Genomic DNA, 22020 nt, shown 5'->3' on the forward strand with positions numbered 1-22020 from the left:
GTTACTTTTCTCTTCATTGCAATGGTGGTACTTGATTTAGGAGTCTCAACTGGTTTCGCCTGCTTGGCTTGACCACTAGGCTGTGAGGCACTCCCTTTGCTAATCCACTTCTTCTTAAACCTAGTTTTTTTAAAAAAAGAGTGATATATTCCATTCAAAACAAATCATACAACAGGTGGGAGAGAAAGTACTCTATCCCTAGCCTCAACAATGTGGCAAAAAAGCTATGGAGGTGGTCTAAAATGCCACGATATTCCAAAAGGGGTCAAGTGAAAAAATAAAGAGCAGTCCCAAGTCCTCATGAAAGATATAAGTCTCCCACGAGCTGCCAAAGAAGTGCCTGTACACCACTCCCACTGACTACTAAGAGTGAAGATAATCTCTGCCCAAATAGAAGCGAGAGTGTCAGCCTCCGTGCATAAATGGTCCCCAAGGACAAAAGAACATCGCGAACACCATATCCGCCATAGGGTAATGCTGAAAATCACCTCCCAGGCTGGCCCTGCAGCTGAAGTAGGCATGGAATCCTGTGCTGGTACCAATACCAAAAGTAAATCCTGCGGCTCCATGATGCTGGTCTCCATGGGACCCCGTCTCTGGCGAGGCTGCATGAAGAAACCCAGTTTTCTTTGGGTACCCATACTGAGTCCCAACCTGCACAAACCCACTTGGTCTGTTCCCTTTTGCATCCTCATAGTTCAGGGCTATGGCAATCGCTTCATCTAGCGTGTTCGCATACTTAGCCCGAACTTCCATCTTGATTCGATTATTCAATCCAAAGATAAAATCTTTTACTTGGATTGACTGAGGTAGAGGTTCATCAACCTTCATTACACTTTCTCTGAACTTATCAGTGTATTCTGCCACTGATAAATTTCTCTGACGAAGGTTTCGATACTGATCCCAAGCTCGGGATGCTTCGTCGGAGGTAAGAAGTGTTTTCTAAATTCTTTTTTAAACCCCTCCCAAGTAGTGGATGCCACTCCATCTTTCTGCTGTTTTATCCACCACCTATCCGCTGCCTCATTAAACATATGGGTGGCCTTGCGGATTTTCTTCATATCATTCTTGATTTCATAGATGGCGAAGGCCTCGTCCCATTTGTGTAACCAGGTCTCAATGATATCGGAACTACGGTCAGACATTCGACCAGAATACTTTTCTGGCCTATAATTGGTAATATTAGGCACCTTAGCTCTCCTAGGCTTGACCGTATGAACACTAGACTCCGGTTCCATTGGAGATTTACCTTTCTTCTCATGAGATGGTCTAGCAGACATACTATGCACCATTTTCATGAGCTCAGATTGCCCTACATTTGCTTGTATCTGCTGTGCTAAAATCTGTTGCAAGGCATCCTCTAACATTGCAATTCTGCCAGATAGTGTATGACGTGTTGGGCGCGACACTTGCGAGGTCAGCCAGACTCCCGACTCTACAGGATCCATCCTAGAAGCTTCTTCTTCTACTTTCATTTAGGTCAATGGGTGTTTTTTTTTTAAATAAATAATAAAACACCGCTTGAAACTGTAATTACAATTCGAAAGTCCAACTTCCAAATTTACAGCTAACAAAGCATATATCAACACTGTAACAAAAACCACTTTTCCCTGTACTAGGGAAAACTCCTGCAATCCAAATTGACTCAAACACAGAGGCAAATAAACAAGCAAATACTCCAACAAAGCTTAGAAGGTATAGAAAGCTCCCTGGTTATATTTCTGCTACATGAAGAGATCAACCAGTCCCTGTAAGCCACTCCAAATCTGCATTTATAATCTGTGCTGAATGGATGATGTGGCTCTCTCTCTTTTCTTTTTTTTTCTGCTTCAAGGTCCAAAGACTTTAAATGACGTGTCCCCTGTCAATACCACCGTCCCAACGGTTGTCTGCTCCTGGGATCTCCTTCACCAAATTCCACCGGATACTATTGTGACCTTAGCCCCAAGCTGAACTGTTTCACGCTCCAAAATTATGCCCGTAAATAAACGTAATTAACAGCTACACCAAAGTGATCAATTCGATGACGAAGAAGACTGTTCTACGTGACGATTTTACTCACGGACTTTGCACATCAATTGACCCACGATACGAACGCCAGCCAATCATACAATGTTCCATCCCAGTCTTCAGTACTAACCAGATTCCTCACGCGATGTCAAGGAGCACCAAACCGTGACCAGCGCGTGCGCCACCCTGATATCCTGCGAATTGATTATTAGAGCTTGGAGGTTAACAACATTCTCCCTGGTTCTTTGAATTGCGATGACGTCCGTGAACAATTAATGCCCTAAACATCACAACAGCTAGTTCCGTGACCACACAGTAGCTCTCGTCGTGCGCTGCTCATCAACGCTACCCAGACTGACGAACTGCCAAATTACGATCTGTGTAATATTTGGGCTCCATATTGTCCATCGTCACACGCCCAGCCAGTCCTAGACCTCTCGCGATCGCTAGTCTGTAATCCCACTTTTCCAATCACATGTCGCTCTGATACCAAATGATACGCGAAAATTTGGTACGTCTCTGTTATTCTCCAATCACGGGCATAGGCACATCGATTATCCTCCCAGCCAACCTCGGTGGTTGCAAGCTCTCAGAAAAATTCAACTGTTACGTGAAAGCTCTTGCTTACAAAATTCCACCAAGCCCCAAAATTCCCTAGATGGATCTAGTATGCCACATGTCTTCATTTTAGGGTCCTTCCTTAATGCATCATTTACCCCTCTCTTGGGATATCATTAAAACCATTTGCCCCTTGGCACATTTCGTGCATTTAGGTCCCTTAGCCTTAGATCCACCTAGTCTAGTGCCATGTCACCCTCACCAAGGACCTTGACCTTGATTCGTTTTTTATCATTTACATGAAGCCCAAACAAATATAATACAAACATTGATCCTTTAAAGGAAAATGCCGACTGACCCTTCCGAGGTCAGGTTACCTCGACTTGAGTGTAACACCGACAGTCCTGCCCATGACGGCTTTGTCTTGTAAAGATTGAACTGCTAGCTTCACGGTTTGCTTGTCCTATGGAGAGACTAGAATCTTAACAGCAATGGGAGCTGGGAGTGCTGCCATTGGAGCCCTCCTTGCCAGACCAAAGGTCACCACCAAGCTTCGGCCTTCCAAGAGCAAAGCAAAAACTCTGTGCTTCGAGAAAAAAGCGGGGGGGGGGGGCAGAGGGGAGGGAAAGAGAGAAAGGAAAAGAAAAAGATCAGCCAAAGGCCCGGGCTAAGGCTGCTCCAAGCGCTGACAGGGCTGGCAAAAAAGCTCACCAGGAAGGAGGCCAGCAGAGCCAAGAAAGGCCTGAAGGAGGGCCTGAGAAATGACTTTCTGCTCCTGCCAAAAAACCACACCAAATGCCCAAGCTCCACCAGCCACTATAGCCCGCACCAAATGCAGCTAACAAGCTGCTCCAAGGAATCTCGAAACACAAGAAATCTGCAGCAGGTACCCAGCTCATAAAAGAGATTAACAGGAAGCTCTAGTGAGCAGTCCAATCTGAGGGGCAGCTCCCAAACTGAACTTCGAATTGAGAGCCCAGCAAATGAACTGCTCCGGACCAGCTTGATCTGGCGCCATTACCAAAAAGTACTTCAAGCTGCTGAATGGGAGCCCTGAAGAGCCGCGACTGCTGAGTGGGAGTTTGAGACCTGTTGAGCGGAAGCTTGGACTGACACAACCCAACTGGAAACTCTTGGGTGATCCAACGAACCAAGAAGCTCCACGCTACTCCAGGCGCCTACTCGGTGTGACCAATGTGAGGCTAGGCGCCTCAGTTTGGGGGAGCCCTGAGCAGTGTGCGACCACGGAGGGCCTGGAGTAGCTCCTGGGTGAGCGCTGCTTGCAGCACTAGCAGCTCTCACCAACAGTTCGTGGCAGCGGGGACGATCAGAAACCAAGGCCAAAATGCTATGGGAAAGGGGCCAAAACAGGAAAGAAGGGGAGAAGAGAGGGCTTGTAATATAATGTTAACAAGTGAACATTCTCAATTTGTTTGTTTGTTTCGCCCCCTATTTTCCTAAATTGATTGTTGAAAACTTGTGAGCAGGAGATCACTAAAACAGGTGCAATTGAGCATAGTCTCCGAGTTTTCAACTGGATGAAAAATCAGGATGTATATAGAGCACGGAATGACATCTACAATTTCATGATTCGCCTGCATGTCAGACATGAAAGAATAGATGATGCTCGTGGGCTCTTTAAGGAGATGCAGAAATGGAGGTGAGCTTGCCATGTTTATACTGTATTACCTTTCAATACACTATCATGCTTTTGACAGTCAACTCTCTGCATGGAAAAGAGCAGGGTCCCAATTGACCGCTATACATCCAACATTGTCATAAAATGCTTGACTAAATTAGAACGGTATAATGAAGCGATACAAGTCTTCTACAGGATGAGGACATCAGAGTGCAGTAACTGCAGACCGGATGTAGTCACTTTTAATACGGTTATGAATGCTTACACAGCATGTGGAAGGATTTCTGAAGTTAAGTCCACTTTTGAAATAATGCTTGGAGAAGGTATTGTTCCAAATGTGATTTCGTACAACACTTTGATTGGGGCATATGGTTCTGTTGGTATGCATTCTGAGGCAATGAATCTTTTCGATCTCATGAAAAAAGGTGGACATGAACCAGATGTTGTGTCATATACTTCACTTGTCAGTGCTTTTGGAAAGTCGGGACATCCAGATAAAGCTCAAGAAATGTTTGATTTGATGTTACGATACTCCATAAAACCAAGTATTGTGCCTTACAATGCTCTACTCAATGCTTACGGCTTAGCTGGCAAAGTGGAACATGCTTTTCATGTGTTCAATGAGATGAAGGCAAAGGGTATTCAGCCCAACAGTGTGAGCATTTGCACTCTTCTTACTGCATGCAGTAAGGGTGGGCAGTTTGTAAAGACACAGGACATCCTTTTAGAGGCAGCTAGTCAAAATATTAAGCTGGATACGACTGGATATAATGCAGCTTTAACAGCGCTCATGGAAAGAGGTGCCTACGGTGCTTCGAAAGGTCTTCTTATATCAATGCAAAAAGAGGGGGTCCGCCCAGATTGCGTGACATATGTCCTGTTAATGAGAAGAGCTGGAATAATGGGAGATCATTTACAAGCACGGATGATTTTTGACAAGATATGCTCTGGAGCATTGGGTTCAACTGTGGAGGCTTGCTCTGCAATGATTGATATATATGCCAAGAAGGTGGGGTGCACACATTAATCACTTACAAGAAATAATTTCCTTTTTTTGAGCGCAACTCAAACATCTTACATAAACAGGGGATGCACCTTGAAGCACGGGCGGTGTATGAGAGTATGAAGAGATTTGGGTGCAGACCAAATGTCGTAACATACACATCCTTACTTCATGCTCATGGTGTCAAAGGTAACATGGCTATCTTTTCTTTAGTGTTATAGTCAAAGTGAGACAGGAGGTCTACTTTCGACCATGTTTACTTTTTGAGAAGAAATCAGTGATTGCATCACTTTCTAAATTTGCTATGACCTTTGTAACATACATATCCTTGACTAACTTGGTTTGAGTCTTATACTTAGTTTTCAGACTATATCTGTTTGAGTAGGGTCTAGGGTTGTATCAAAACTCTTTTCAGTTCTAAGAAACAGCCTTTATGAAATCTTGCGCTTATGCTTTCTGAAAACTAAACTCAATGTTCGCAAATCATAAATCAGAATCATGCTTGTCACCAAACTATGCTTTCTTCAAGCAATCATAGCTGGAAAATGGTTTGCCCAAATCTTTCATCTGATCATTGCCATTTACTCCTCATTGTTACAAAACATGTTGATCTAGAACACATGTAGATTGCCCAAGGCAGCTTGCCTAAGCCACTTTGCAATCACCATTAAGTTATAATATATAACACTCACAGTACAACCGTTACCTTGAAGTCCACCTTTTTCGATCTGCAAGCTTGAAAATTTTGAAGTTGTTACATTACCAAGGATATACAACACGTCTTCAATATACTTGACTTCTCTTGAAGGCATACACTAGTAGAGCTAGTGAAATTGAACTAGCCCTAAAGTTGATACCAATGAAACAGAACCAGCCCTAACTCTAGTTATCTCTAGCTAGTAGCTAGTCTCAGACTAGACTAACTCCAACAGTAGAAGAGAAATGGCCAGACCTAGCAGGGAGCTCTACCCTAGCATCTGGCCTAGCAGCTTCATTCATTAGTTTAGTTTGGAGTAGCAGTGCTGAAGTAAACAGAGGGTACCTTTCAGTCATGGGGAGAGTGTAAAGTCATGGGCTGGACCTACCACAGGAACTTGTGATGGGCTGCACAAGGACAGTAAAGGTTAATTTTTTTTGAATTTCCAGCTTACAATGAGCTCTGCTGTACAATCCAATTTTATGAAGAGGATGGTGATAGAATGTAAGATATGGTGATAGAATTGGGACAGCCAGGCCTTTTATAGAATTAAGGTGGGGAGTTTTACAACTGTGTATGTGGGATAATACCACAAAATTTCCACGTGGCATCACCTACTTAGCTTAGACTACATAGCACTAATTATAAAGCCAAGTAACTAGCCAACTAAACTAGCCCCTTTCTTACAGTCCTCCCCACCAAAAAGAATTTGTGCTCAAATTCTGAGAAGTCACTGGAACAGTAAAGGGAAAACAGTGACAAGGATAGATGGAACTGGATCATATCCATGCAGCAATGATGATGCTATAGCCTCCGAAGTATTGCATCAGGGTGGGTTGGTGGGGATGTTGCTCCAAAATGGATGATGGCTGCCAAGAACATTCATCATCTGGAGGGCCCTCCACTTGATGAATTGTGAGCCAATTCATCAAAATCGTGAGCCAATTGAATAGCTGATATGGTCGATCTAGTAGGTAAAAATCTAGCCATTTTTGTCAGACAATCAACTATGACCCAAATGGAGTCATGACCCTTGTGCGTTCTAGGCAAACCAGTAATAAAGTCCATGGAAATATTTTGCCATTTATTACCCGGGGTTTGCAATGGTTGTAATAAACCCACACTTCTAAGATGTTCAGCCTTAGTAACCTGACAAACACAGCAACCTACTACATAGCTTCAATAAATGCACACATCTTAGGCCAATAAAATGTATGTTTCACAAGAGACCGAGTCCTATGGATGTCTGGATGTCCTGCGCTGGAGCATCATGTCACTCCTAGAGAATCTTGGATCGAAGATGCGACACATCTGGCATACATATCTTTTCATTCCGGAATAGTAAACCATTCCTAATCATCCACTGACCTCTTGCCGCCTGTACCGTAGGTAGCACAATCCCTGAGTTTTGGTCAATCATGGAGCTCTCATCCTGGACCTCTGCCAATAAGAACTGAAATGACTATCAGTTGCGCAGAGCCCTCTCAAGGATTGAAATAGGTCTGAGGATATTTATGTAAATGACAGCATTTACGAACATGACCCGACTTAAGGCATCTGCCAATAGTATTCAAGGAACCCTTTCGATAACATATTTTAAAATCAAAATCTTGCATTAACTCTGCCCATCTAGCCTTTCTTCCCCAAAATTTTGATCCATCACACACATACTTTATTGACGGATGATCAATCAATACAAGAAAATTTGAGCCATACAAGTAGTGTCTCCAAACCTTTAGATTTACACAATTGCATACAGGTCTTTTTCTAGTGTGGGCCAACGATATTGAGTGTCATCTAGCTTTTTACTTTCAAAAGCCACAGGTTTGCCCTCTTGGAATAAAGCTGCCCCAATCGCAAAGTCACTCGCATCGGCCTCTAAAACACAAGGCCGGGAAGGATCTGGCAGTGCACGAACAGGTGCTTCCTTGATACTCTATTTCAAGGTGTCAAAAGCCTTGTTCATTTCCTCATTCCAAGTTCTAGGCTGGTTAGACCTGCGTGCACGACCTTTCAACATGCTGGTCAAGGGTACTGTGATTTGCGAGAATCACGTACAGACATTCTTAGAAAGACCGTAAATCCTAGGAAAGAATGAAGTTGTTTCACTGTTTGACGTATGGGCCATTCCAAAACCTTTTGAATGCAATCTAGATCAATGCTGATATCTTCTGAAGGAACCTTGTGTCCTAAGTAAATTATCTCCTTCATGAAGAAGTCACATCTACTCACCTTGGCATATAGCTTATGATATCTTAATAGAACTAAGACAATCCTAAGGTGTCCAGTGTGATCCTCTAATGATTGGCTATATATCAAGATGTCATCTAAGAACACTACAACGAATTGCCCAAATAATCTTGGAACAAATCGTTCATCATTTGTTGGAAGGTAGCAGGAGCATTGGTCAACCCAAAAGGTAATACAAGAAATTCATAGTGACCATATAGTACAAAAAGCGGTTCTATCTATGTGCTTTGCATAGATATGGATTTGGTGGTAACCCATATGCAAATCAATCTTAGTGAAATACTTTGCTCCAGCCAACCGGTCTATCAAATCATCCGACGAGGAAGATGATATTTATTCCTAATTGTCACTTTATTTAACCATTTATAGTCTACACACATCCTCAATGAACCATCTTTCTTCTTTCTTAAAAGTACAGGTGTACCCCAGGGTGATTTACTTGGGCGGATATAACCCATGTTTAGATAATCTTGAAGCTGTGAAGCTAACTCATCCTCCTTAAGTTGGCTCATCCTATAGGGTGGAATACTAATAGGTTGAGCTCCATGTACTAAATCTATGCAATGATCTACTGTCCTTTTTGTAGGTAAACCTTTCGGCAATTGTGCATGGAATACATAAAGGAAATCATCCAACAACGTTCTCAATTCTCGGTGTTCAAACACGCTTAAATCAAGTGTTTAATATATTCTGAAGCTGCATCACAGATACAATAGGTCCTTGAGAAGAGGGAATATCATCACATTAAGACAAACTTGGGTGTCCTTATCCAAAAGAGAGAGTATGATCTTTACATCCGATTTGAATATCGTGGGTTTTAAACCACTCTATTCCAATCAACAAGTCCACATGTTCCAAGTGCAGTTCACTTCAATGCCAGGCACAAAGAGAACATTTGTCAGAGTGACAGGATGGCTGGAAATGGATGTGAGCTGCACATCTCCAACTCCTTTTACAGCATATGAAGCATTATTAGCACATGTAATAGTCCCCCCTCGAGGTGCATCAGCTAGAGAATGAAACAACTGTCTGCAAGATGTGACATGCTTGGAAGCACCACTATTCATAGGGATATAACTTCCAACTTCCTTTTGAAAAACTAATGTTCCATGGTGCACATCCGAAATTCTTTGTCCGCGTGGAGCATTGATTCAAAGTCACTCATGCCATGTGACTAATCACTAAGGTTTTGTTGTTGAATGGCAACATGTTTATCATAGCAGCCAGCCTGTATGTTTATCTGATGAACATAAAGATTTGGTCGGTGTAATGCTGTGTATGTAATGAAGGGAAAATAAGCTAAATTAGTGGGGCAAGTAATAGGGGTCACCTGTCAGTGAGCAAGAGGGGGCTAAAAATTGAGGTTGTATAAGCCCTACCCCTCTCATTAGCTAGGCAATTTGCTTCTTATCCTCTAATCTACATTGAGCTCCTTGATCCCCTTCAGTCTCAACCTTCATCTCTCCCTCTCCCTCCCCCCATATCTCACTTACCTAACTCTAGCTTCCTTTCCACTACTCTATCGAATTGGGCTTATGTACAGATTCATTCCCCTTCTCCTTTCCCTTTCATGTCCTCAAGATCCTACTTGCGCTTGAGACCTTCATGTCTACCATCGTATGGGAAAACATTCAGCAAGGGGAAATCAAGCGTGAACAAAAAGCTCCCATTCAGCTGCAACGAAACCAAAGCAGAGACATGCAGCGACCAGCAGCAACACAAGTTATACAAATGCGGCAAACAAGCCCACTTTTGTTCAGCCCATCAACAACCCATCCAGCAACCTCCCATCACAGCAACCATTCAAAAACGGACGAGGCGCCTCTTTAACATCAGCCACTTCTCAGCCCCTCTCCCTCTATTCTTTGACATTGGCTGACCACCCCCCTTCTGCTCATTACCAGCGAGCAAGGCGTCACCAGCCGCTCCACGCCGAGCCTTGAAACTCAACATAAAGCCATCGACATGCCATCAGCACTACACACGATGCTCCTTGTACCCATCTCCACCACCACCCATGCCTTCTTGTTTGCCGATTGTTGCCCAGCTGATTTACCTAAGGTTCTTTACGCTTAAGCTTATATGTCCTCGCTACCCAAACCTACATGTCCTAACAAATCATTCTAAGTCCTTAGTTATGTGTAGGTATCCTCGAGTGTCTTATCAGCCCTTAGGTGTCTTAAGCATCCTAACAGGATCACCCTTTTTCTTCTCCATTGAGGTTACATCTTTGGTGGGCACCGTAAGCTCCCTCGCAATTAATTTGGGCTTCATTTCACACAAACACTAGGCACTCTTGCCCGACTTGGGCATATGCCCATTAGTGACAAGCAGGATGGAGGCAGATCAATTTGAGCGATAAGCTAACACTGCAGGATCACCCGATAATGGCATGCGTATGTATGCCTGTCCTACCTCATACACTCTTGCAGAAATGCAGGCTTAATTTATGGATGCAACCAACGTGTTTCAAAGCATGGATCATGCTTAGCCGTAAGCACCTCAGCAGATCATCTAGCAGGTTGGCCAGATTGGTCAAGCAATTAGCCCAGCCCTCCAAGATAAGTGTGAAGTACCAGACTTAACGGATGCAAATGTGTGCAATGCATGCAGAATTTTGACGCTGATTGGGCCCTCCAATGGGGGAACAGCACCCTTGTGAGAGTACTTGTTTCTGTTTTGACCTATATGCAAGGTGGGAGAGAGATGGCGGATGTATGCAAGGTGATAGAAAGAATGCTACTGAGATAAACAATGAAGGGGATACCTCTTCATTAATGTCTCTTGAGATCACTCAAGTTCCATCTTCCCATTTAGACCTATCATTTGCCAATGACCCATGCATCTACCATTCAATGCACTCTAATGGACCCTTCCCTTTTCTGTTACCCCTAGGACCTAGACACGTGGGTGCACAACTAAAATAGTGTTACATGTCCAAATTTGATGCTGTTTGAAGCAGTGGCTCCAGCTTGACGGGCCCTATCTACTGAAATGATCCACTGCCATAATAATTCGGTTGCTGTCCATCATAAATACAAATACATGTCGCACCATTAGATTGGTGCATCATTGTAATAATGTTCTAATCCCTATAATTAACAAAATGGCCATTTTCCTTGTCACGACGCAAGCAGCCCATAGTTTAGGAGGACCAGTATGAGAATGAGTTTGCCATGCCACTATCAGCAGGACACCATGAAGCCCGAATGCTTAGTTTTATGGCTGATGCCAGGCACACATTTGACTTTAATTAACAGAGCTTCCTAGACCTTACCACGCAGACTTACGTCCCTGGGAAGCTTCTAGTTGAGCAAATCTATATGACCAATCCTATGGGCGACCCAAGTTGGGTAGCCCAGTCAATAGCCACCCATGTGGTTATAAGGATGAGCCTGTTTGACGCATCTATGGATGCAAGGTCGGGTACAATGGCCACTCCCACTGTTATAGGGATGAGCCTGTTTGGGAGTGGAAAAACAGCAACCTCAAGATGATCCGGAAAAGATGGATGCTCTTTTGCAATTGGAGAAAAAGGCTGCCAAAGAAGTATGCAAATGAGTATAGTATTGGAGTTTAAGACGGGGATTTTGTGTTCTTGTGACTCCACAAGAACAAATATGCCTCCTTGAAGGGTGACAGCAATACCAAGCTCACCCATAGCTATTATGACCCCAAAACGTGGCATATCAGTTTGAGCTACCAGCAACTTTAAAAATCCACGACGTGTTTCATGTTTCACCACTAAATCCACATGTGGGTCAAAACATGCAAGTCTTTCTGGGCTTCCATCTATGATGAGCATGGAAGGAACTGCTTGAAGATGAAAAATCGTGGCAACCAGAGCAGGAGCACCCCCCAGCTCTTGACAATTGATGAGCACCATTTGCTGCCTTAGAGGCTCCTGATGAGAACAGACATCATATGTAAATTGAGGGCAATATTCTTTAAAAAGGGATTGCTGAGAGGAAAAAATAAGGGAAAAATACGCTAAGTTAGTGGGGTTAGCACTAGGGGTCAGTTAGCAATAGATAAGGCTAAAAAGGAGGATGTGGTGGGAACTATATAACCTCACTCCAGTCACTTGTACCTAGCAATTGATTTGACATCTTATCCTCCCAATCTACATCAAGTTCCCTGCTCCCCCTTCAGCCTAAAAGTCCAAATCTCCTTCTCCCTCTCAAACTCTCCTTTCCTCTCTCTCTCTCTCTCTCTCTCTCTCTCTTCCCTTTTGCAACTCTATCCCATCTTGTCCCCTTATAGCTGTAACAAAGTGGCTAGTTTAGTTGGCTAGTTAATTGGCTCTAGTGTTGTAATCAGGCTAGGTAGGTGATGCCACCTGGCACTCTCCCCAGATACACATTGTAAAACAGCCCACCCTAATTCTATAAAAGGCCTGGCTGTCCCTGAACAATTCATGCCAGAAATGTCCCATGAAGTTGGCATCATGATCACTTACAATCTCTTGCGGCAGTCCATTCAATTTGAATACATATTCCATAAATTGGGAAGCAATCATGGAGGAGTTTTGGTGGGTATGAATGAGCAGCCTTAGTAAGCCTGTCAACCACAACATAAATACTGTTTCAGCCTCTAGCAATCACAGGCAACCCCGTAATAAAATCCATGGAATTTTGTGTCCATTTCCTCTCTGGAATGGGTAGAGGTTGGAGTAGACCAGCTGGGCTAAGGTTCAGTTCTCAGTTCTGCTAACAACGCTTGCAGCTTTTCACTTAATTGTACACATCTTTCCAAAGTCCCTTCAATAGAAACGGTCCTGCAGGTCCAGAAATAAAGTTGCAACGACTGGATCTGCAAGGTATTCCTCTTGAATTCCATGGATCCGATCTTTGCAAATTTCAGTTATAGAAGATTAAGTCCATGCCCACATTCTAGAGAGTGCATCCCCACCTTGTATTCAAAATGTCAAATTCATAGTTCTGCACAGTGGAAAGTCACCTTCTCGATAAATCAGACTGGGATAGGAATTATCTGGGAGTTCTATTGTCAGTCTTTGCCTTAAAATGACTCCCATATATGTAATGATGTCATTTCTTGATAGCATGCAAGATTGCTAGCATCTCTTGGTCATATATGTGGTGGCTTATCTTCTTGTCATCTAACTTACGACTCTCATAGGCTATCACACCATGTCCTTGTTTCACCGTAGCCCCAATGCCTCTACCATTAGCATCGGCCTCAATAGTAAATGGCTGAGAGAAATCTGGACATACAAGGATAGGAGCTGAAGTCAAAAGCATCCATCAAGTCTTGAAGACCCTTTTCTGCAATTGTTGTCCAGGACAAGGCCTCTATTTTTTAAGTTGGTCAGTAAGAGGTTTTAAGTTGGTCAGTAAGAGGTGCTGCAATTTTAGTAAAGTGTTTGATGAACCTCCTATAGAAAGAGGGAAGCCCAAGGACACCCCTTAACTGAGTGGTATTTTGAGGGCGTGGCCATTCTTACACACTTGACCCACATCCTATAGGACCTGTCTTTCTTCTTGGCCAAGAGGGTGGGGGAAGCAAAATGGAATTGGCTGTGAGTGTTGAATTCTCTGTCCAAGAGCTCCTTGATTTGTCTTGCCATCTCCTCTCTTTCAGCCCTTGAAAGCCTATTGGGTGCTTTATTCACTAGTTCTGATCCAGGCCCAAGGATAGTTGTGGGGTCAATATCCCTCTTGGCAGGTAGGTGATGAGGAAGATCAGCAAAACCATCTGTTACTTGCTGCAGCAACTCCTGCATACCTTTATCCTCCACTATCAACCCATTGCTGTCCTCTGTTTTAGCCAAATGTATGGCATAGAATGCACAAACACCCTTAAGGTCCCTTGCCAATTTTCTGGATGATATAACTGTTTTGAAGCTCATCAGTGTGATTCGTTTATTGATGGAGTGCTCACCACTGGTTACCTCTACTTCAAGTCCGTGATCCAATGTTATGGGTGCAGTCTCACTGCTTGAATAGTCTTGGAATTGATGAAGTTATGGGTACTCCCACTATCCACCAATATATGGACAGGTTTGCCATTAATAACCCCCTTCAACCTGTGAGTTGGAGCACTTTTAGAGCCCATTATAGCCTCTGAAGAGATAATGTACAGAACTGATTGAGTGTCTTAGAAAATCTCATCATCCTTAGCACTTGAATTACCCTCAGAATCTCTGCCAAGGCACACATATTCATCAACAACTCATTGTTAGCAGGTTCTCTGGCACTTTGATTGGTAGTCTCCATTAATCATGGAGTTTCCCAAGGTAGAACCACCCGTGTCAAGTGGAAATGAGGTCTCTTTTTTGGATGGATGAGGGACATCATCACCATCTTGCCATCATTCTCACAATCATGGAATTCCGAACCTGCTACTGGGTCATGAGAGGCTGGTTCATAATCAATCTCTAGGATCATGCTGGCCTGCATACACTATGATGTTCCGGAGTCCACTGTCACCACATAGATAGCACATTAATGTCTTTTCCTCTCATCAATGAGGGCCCGAGATAATTGTTTAATCATCTTTTCTTTCTTATCACTCGAGTCATCCTTGGAGGGAGACTTACATGATACCTTTGCATCCTCATTCTTATAGGTCTTTGTATGGCCCATATTACTGCCAAATACAGTAGGATACCTAGGAACAAACGAGGTGGTGGACGATATGGGTGGCCTGCTTGACAAAATATGAAGAAGGGAGAGGAGAAGAGTGGAGATGAGGAGAGAGGGCACAGCTAGAGAGCACACCACAAATGACTAACTGTACACTAGATTTAGTTGAAAATATAGAATATATACAAACTCTTTTAGGGTTAGGGTTAGGGGACCTAACCCTTTCCTTTATAGCACTCTATAAGGTTAGTGCTATGCACATATGATCACGTGATGGTGCTATGCACACATGATCACATGATGTTGAGCGTGAACTCTCAACACCTTCCCTCAAGATCAACATCATGAAGTAGGCCTTCCCTCAAGATGATGATTCTGGGGAATCGAAGAAGGACTGAGCATTACATTCCATCACACCCCTTTAATGGGAATGTCCTTCCTCTACGTCAAACCAAGAGCTAGTCGGTGTTTCTCGAATAACTCTTTACCGAGTGGTTTGGTAAAGATGTTTGCAACATTTTCATTGCTATCACAATGCTGCAGTGTGATGTCACCAAGTAACACTCTTTCTCTGATGAAGTGCTCTCTGACATCAATGTGCTTTGTCCTGGAGTAATATATTGGATTTTTTGCCAATGCTTGAGCCGATTGATTATCACAGTATATTGTTGTTGGCTTTGACTCATCAAAGTAATCTGTTTCTGACAATAGTCTTCTGAGCCATATAGCCTCACATGCACCTGTAGTGAGCACTCTATATTCTGCTTCAGTCGAAGACAAAGAAACAGTTGGCTGTTTGTTTGACAACCATGATATAGCACCTTGACCAAGGAAAAATGCATATCCCTGTGTCGATCTCCTGGTCTCATGATCTCCAGCATAGTCACTGTCACAGTATCCATGCAACCGTGGATGACTTCCTCTATATTCTATCCCAAACTGTCTTGTATCTCTGATGTATCTCAAGACTCTTTTGGCTGCATTCCAGTGAGACTGTTTTAGATTTGCCATAAACTGTGCTAGTGAGCTTACTGCATAACAAATATCTGGCCGTGTGATTGTCAGATATATAAGAGATCCGATGAGCTGCCTGTAGTATCTGTCATTGACTGTAGGCTTTTCTGAATCTTTAGTAAGTTTCAAACTCTATTCCATGGGAGTGGCTGCAATCTTGCAATCTGCCATATGAAACTTCTTTAGGAGACTGTCAACATACTTGAGCTGACTCATGAATGTGCTATCTGAATCTCTCCAGAACTCAATTCCAAGACAATAGTGCATAAGTCCAAGATCTTTCATGTCGAACTCTGCAGATAAGTCTTGTTTCAATTTTGTGATGAAGCTATCCTTGCTTCCTATCACAATCAAATCATCTACGTATAAAAGTGCAATAGTAATGTCTTCCCCTTGAACTTTGTAGTAGAGAGTATGATCTGCATTGTATTTCATGTATCCCAGATCAACAAAATACTTGTCAATTCTGCTGTACCAACTTCGGGGTGCTTGCTTTAAGCCGTAGAGACTTTTCTTGAGATGGCAAACCTTATTCTCCTTTCCTGGTTCAACATAACCTGCTGGTTGTTGCATCTAGAGTTCCTCGTCTAGATAACCATTGAGAAATGCATTCTTGACATCGAGCTGATACACATTCCATTTGCTGAGTGTCGCTAGTGATATCAAGAACCATATGGAATCCATCTTTGCTACTTGAGCATAAGTCTCATCATAGTCTTGACCATATTGTTGTGCAAATCCTTTTGCAACTAGTCTGGCTTTGTATCTCTGAATACTGCCATCTGGATTGTACTACACTTTGTATACCCATTTGTTTGCTATGGCCTTCTTTCTTGGTAGAAGGTCGCATAATTTCCAAGTATTATTCTTATACAAAGCATCCATTTCTTCATTCATAGCAGTTTGCCATTCTGGCTTGTATGATAGTTATAAGAGCATAGTTGGTGGTTTCCACCTGAATTGCTTTGCCTTTTTGAGCATATGTCAATCTGGCTGGAGGTTTGCTTTCCCTAGTAGACCGTTTGAGTTGCTGTGGCTTTGCTTGGGGTGTTGTTGGCAATTCTTGCTCTTCTTCATCAACGTGTTCTGTAGATGACTGTGAAGTCGATGCTTCTATCTCCTGTGTAGGTGAGGTTTTCCATTCTGATTCCTCATCAAAAATTACATCTGTCGAGATAATGACTTTGCGGTTGATGGGATCATACAATTTGTATGCTTTGCTTTCTTCACTGTAGCCAACCATGATGCATTTGCGTGACTTTGCATCCAATTTCCTGCGATGATCATCATGTATGTGGGCATATGCTATGCAACCAAATATGCGGAGATGCCCAATGCGTGACTTGTGTCCAGTGAATGCTTCATAAGGAGTCATACCTTGTATCGGTTCGGTAGGAAGCCGATTAAGCAAATACTGATTTGGAAGATGCTTTTCACTAAGCATTGCTCGAGCACTGTCTGCTAAAGTCCCATTCTTCCTTTCAGCTCTTGCATTCTGCTGAGGAGTATCTGCACATGTGAATTGTCTTCGTATGCCGTGATTTTTGCAAAAGTTTATGAATGCTGAAGACATGTATTCACCTCCTCTGTTTGATCTCATGACCTTGATCTTTCTGCCTGTTTGGTTTTCTACCATGGCTTTGAATTCTTGAAATCTGGAAAACACTTCAGATTTCTCTTTCAGAAAGTAGACCCAACAATATCTGCTATAGTCGTCGATGAAGGTCAAGTAATAAAGTGAACCATTGATGCTGCAAGTCTGGGCATAACCCCATACATCTGTATGTATCAAATCAAGAATACCTCGTGCACGAGAGGTACTTCTGACAAAGTTGGTTCGCTTTTGTTTGCCAAAGCAGCATGCTTCGCAAACCTTTCCAAGAAACTGTAGCTTCGGAATTCCAATTGCCATATTCTGATTCCTGAGATCTAACAAGTACTTGAAATTGACATGACCATATCTCTTGTGCCATTTTGCAGATAGTGGCATCTGTTGCGGTTGAGCTGACATGGCATGCTTATCTGGTACTGTAGCTAGCATTCTGTATAAGCATCCTTCCTTGACACCTTTTGCTACTAGCTGACATCTTTTGGATTTGTCTATGATAGTGCATTCATCACCGTCGAAGATGACTTTGTAATTGTGTTCCGTCATTCGACCTACTGACAAAAGGTTCTTGCTGAGCTTCGGAACATAGAGCACATCTTTGACTAATCCTCAGTGAAATTGTTCATAGGGATAACACCTGTCGCTTGAACTGGATTCGGTGTATTGTTTGCTATGTAGATGACATTTTTCTGTCCTTCTAATGGTTTCATCTCTGTGAACCATTCCTGATGATTTGTCATATGAGATGATGCACCGCTGTCGATGTACCAAGGATCCTGTTCCACTTGCTCGACTTGATAGCTGAAATCCTCTTTGGGATTGAAATCAGTGTCTAGGTACACTGTATCAATCTGATGCAATTCCTCGCTTGCAAGAAACATATTTCCATGTTCATTTGCAAAATGACTGTGACTAGAATGTCCACCACGATGATTTCCTCTGCCTCGAGAATTCCCTCGATTACTACTGGATTGACCGCCTTGGTCGTACTGCTTCTTGTGGCAATCTCTTTCATAGTGTCCAAACTTGTGACAGTAGTTGCGCTGAATGTTTGATACATTGGTGGATGCATTACCTCGTCCTTGGAATCTTCCTCGGTTGGAATGATTTCCTCTTTGCTGATTCTGATGATGCTGATGCTGATTCTGACTTTGATTTTGTTGATGATGACCACTTTTCTGGTATGATCTACCTTTGCCTTTGCCTCTGCTTCTGTCTGAAGCTGTGAATGCTTGATCATTAGAATGACCTTTACGTGCTTGAATGGCCTGAGTCCTGAGTTCTTCACCAAGTAGAACTGATTGAAGTTCTTCAAGTGTTGGAATTTGCCGTTGGATGGCAATACTCTGGACTAGATTCTCGTATCCCTCTCCTAGTCCATTCAGAATGACTTGAACCATTTCTGCGGGGTTCATAGTCTCTTCTGCTGCTGCAAGTTGATTGTTGTAGTCTTTTATGCGGAGTACATAAGCATGACCAGTTTCACTACTGTTGCGGAAACTCTGGTTGATCTGGTTTCTCAGGGTGAGAATCCTGGATGTGTTCCTGGACTCGTAGAGAGCTGCGAACATATCCCATGCTTCTTTCGATGTCTTGACTGTGTTGAGCTGTCCTAGCATGACATCTTGCACATTCTGCTTGATCAGGTGATAGGCGTACTTGTCTTTCTTATCCCATTTTGCTTGAGCTCGGGCAATGGCAGGATCTGCTACTGGTGCGGAAACTGTTTGTGTAGATGTAGATCCCGATGTAGATCCAGTTGCTGGTGCTGTGACAACAAATGGAGTAGAGCTACTGGTAGCTGGATCGGCCAATGGTCTAGGTGTAGACCCATCCACATACTCCCATTTGTCCTGAAGTACAAGAATGGTCTCCATTTGGTATTTCCATGTACCGTAATTGGAGTTGTCTAACTTAGCAGATGCCTCCAGATTGAGGTTGCTAGTCGACATGGTGCAAGAAATGTACTCAAAAGTGTCGTGAAGATCTCTGTATGAATCAACTGCAAATACACTGAATATGCCAAGTGAAAACTCTGTACCGTCGGTGAAGATAGAACTGCAATATATAAAATCTGATCTGTATTACAAGGCTTGTGGCAATGATGCTGGGAATAGCCAAGAGGCTTTACAAAGGCTGAAATGATGTGCACGATGCCGTGAGATAGCCGAATAGGCTTTACAATGGTGGCATGTGTGTGTGAAATCAAATGCTATCTGCCCACTGAATCAATCTGCAATGCCTCTGAACTCTGAAGTTCTTCTCACTGAACTGATGAACGTAAGGTTTCAGGTAATGTAATGATGTGAAACCGTATGTGAGCGTATGGACTGACTCCGAGTAGGTACTAGTCGAAAATTTTGGCATGGCTTAGATTGGCAACTTGGGGAAATTCAAAGCGTCTCCTCTATGGCGATCTAGTCTACTCTGATCTAGATCTAAACCAACCGTCGATCGATGATCGATGAAAGAACAACAAATAATTCCTTTTCTTTTGTTCTTTTTAAGTGCTGGGTCAGATGCGTCGATGTAGAGGCAAATGTGCGTGAAGGAAGTGGTTTTGTCGGCGAGGCTAAAATGTGAGTGTAACTTGCGTCGAAATATACACGTGATGTTACGAGCGCGTAGAGCACGAAAAAATGAGCGACTTTTCTTTTTGGAGCACCCTCAAATTCTTCCTAGATCAAGAGATATGACTTGATCTAGGTGGAGGGGCAAAAGGAGTGCAAATGGTGCTCAATGACGATGTGTCACTGTGAGTCACATGCAGTGATGATATGGCACTGTGCCTAGCAGGAGGTGTGCCAGTGAAGCTCTGTTCTGAGGTGGCAGGAGTGGTCACATGCAGTTACTATAGAGCACTGTGTGTGCCTGCAGAGGTCAGTGCTGACTGGACAGCTGAGGTGGCACTGGTGAGGTGGCACTGATGATGATGTCAACAAGGTGACGTGGACTGTTGATGTGGTTGTCAATGATGACGTGGCAATCGATGACATGGCAAGCTGATTGCCTTGATGATGTGGCACTAGGAGATAAGGGTGCCACGTGGCTAGTCCTTGACCAAGCCTTGTGGTGTGGTTAAACCTTACCTGGGTTGGCTTGACCAACCTTATCCAACCCTTTTGAGGTGAGGTTTTGGTGAGGATATGAAGCTGCCACGTGTCGCTTCGTGGAAAACTGGAATCTTTTGAAGATTCACCGAAATCTGTGTAGATTCCGTTGCCGTCAGGCGTCTCTCTGTTGATGGCGCAGCCTATGGAGCTTTGCAGGGACTATGCAAGGAGCTTCTGAGCGATCACGTAGACAATCGCTGGGCTACAAAAGTCTGTGTTGCAGAGGTCGCGGGAGGCCATAGTTGAAGACTTGTAGTAGTTGGGCCGTGGGCGTTGGGAGCTGTTGGCGGAGGCTGATGAGGTGGTTGCTCGTAGGAGTCATCTAGTCAGCGCTGGTGCTGGAGCTTGGTGATGGAGGCTTTGAGGTCGCGTATGTAGGAGGCGCTTATTGTGAGCCGTCGCTGGAGGAGTGGCCATCCGGGCTGGCAGGTTCGCTGGCACCATGGCACTATGCGCTGTATGGTGTTGGCCGTCCGTCGGTGCTATTCGCTGACTTTGGAGCGTCGCAAAGGGCCATTGTAGGAGGCGACAGTCGCTGTGGGCTAAGGTTTATAGGAATCATGCAATCCGTCCACAAAGAATCCCAATAAAGTCACAGGGTCCATTTTTGTAGCTCTGGCTTGCAAATCTCAAAACTGATGGAGATAAACTTCAAAGGTCAAGTTCTGATTGGACATATCGAGGGCTTTAAACTTTGCTACAATATCATAATCCATATGTTAAAAAGTGGCTGATATGGCATGCAAGTCTGGTACTGAAGCTAGAATTCTATTCGAGCATCTTTTCTTGATTGCTTTTGTCACTAGTTGATATCCTCTGGAACTATCCCTGATTGTGCATTCATGTCCATCAAAGATGACTCTTTAGTTATGTTCTGTCATTGTCAAATTGGCAAAAGGTTCTTACTAAAATTTGGAGTATAGAGTATGTCTTGCAACAATCCTTTTGCACGAGTGAAATTTTTCATAGGGACTATGCCTTTCCCTTGAATTGTATTTGGTGTGTGCGATCTACTGTGTAGATAACATTCTTCAACCAGATCCCAACCAGCTTGGTGTCCCATTTCACCAGGTGGTGCCTGAAGGCCTTGGGTTTGCTGCTGGGCCTTGGGCTATGCTAGGATGCAGGCGTGCGTCCACGACTCGATCCAAGAGCAGACCTTGCACTAGGGAACTAGACTTGCTCCCATCCGCTCATTGAAGACTGAACCTTTGGGTCCCCTTTATAGACTCAGGCTCAATGCGCCAAAAATAGCAGCTTTCGGATGCGAAGAGGTTGTTATTTCATTCCTACTATGATTATATAAGCTATGTCTAATCCACACCAGCTTGCCTCTTGTCATATGTGTGCCTTATGATCGTTATTTTTTCGGTTGTTCGGTACTTTTGGCTGCCCAGTTGTTCTGTACTTCTGGATGCCCAAGTGTTCGGTACTTTCGGATGCCCACTTGTTCGGTAGTTTTGGATGCTTAAGTGTTCGGTACTTCCGGATGCCTAGATGCACATTGTGTTTCTGGATTATT

General features: G+C 43.5%; 1 protein-coding gene across 1 annotated transcript in view; it reads left to right on the top strand.

Moving 5' to 3' along the window:
- Window positions 1-4298: 4298 nt before the first annotated feature.
- The window catches only part of LOC147899086 (uncharacterized), a 50409-nt gene continuing 32687 nt past the window's right edge, over window positions 4299-22020 (top strand). Inside the window, exons 1-2 of the mRNA XM_087378211.1 lie at window positions 4299-5216; window positions 5294-5399. Of these exons, the coding sequence (XP_087234337.1) occupies window positions 4299-5216; window positions 5294-5399 (1024 nt within the window). The remainder of the gene's footprint in view (window positions 5217-5293; window positions 5400-22020) is intronic.

This window comes from Dipteris shenzhenensis, chromosome 8 (assembly GCF_047967505.1).
Source record: "Dipteris shenzhenensis isolate YYH24624 ecotype China chromosome 8, Dip_SZ_1.0, whole genome shotgun sequence".
Classification (NCBI taxonomy): Eukaryota; Viridiplantae; Streptophyta; class Polypodiopsida; order Gleicheniales; family Dipteridaceae; genus Dipteris; species Dipteris shenzhenensis.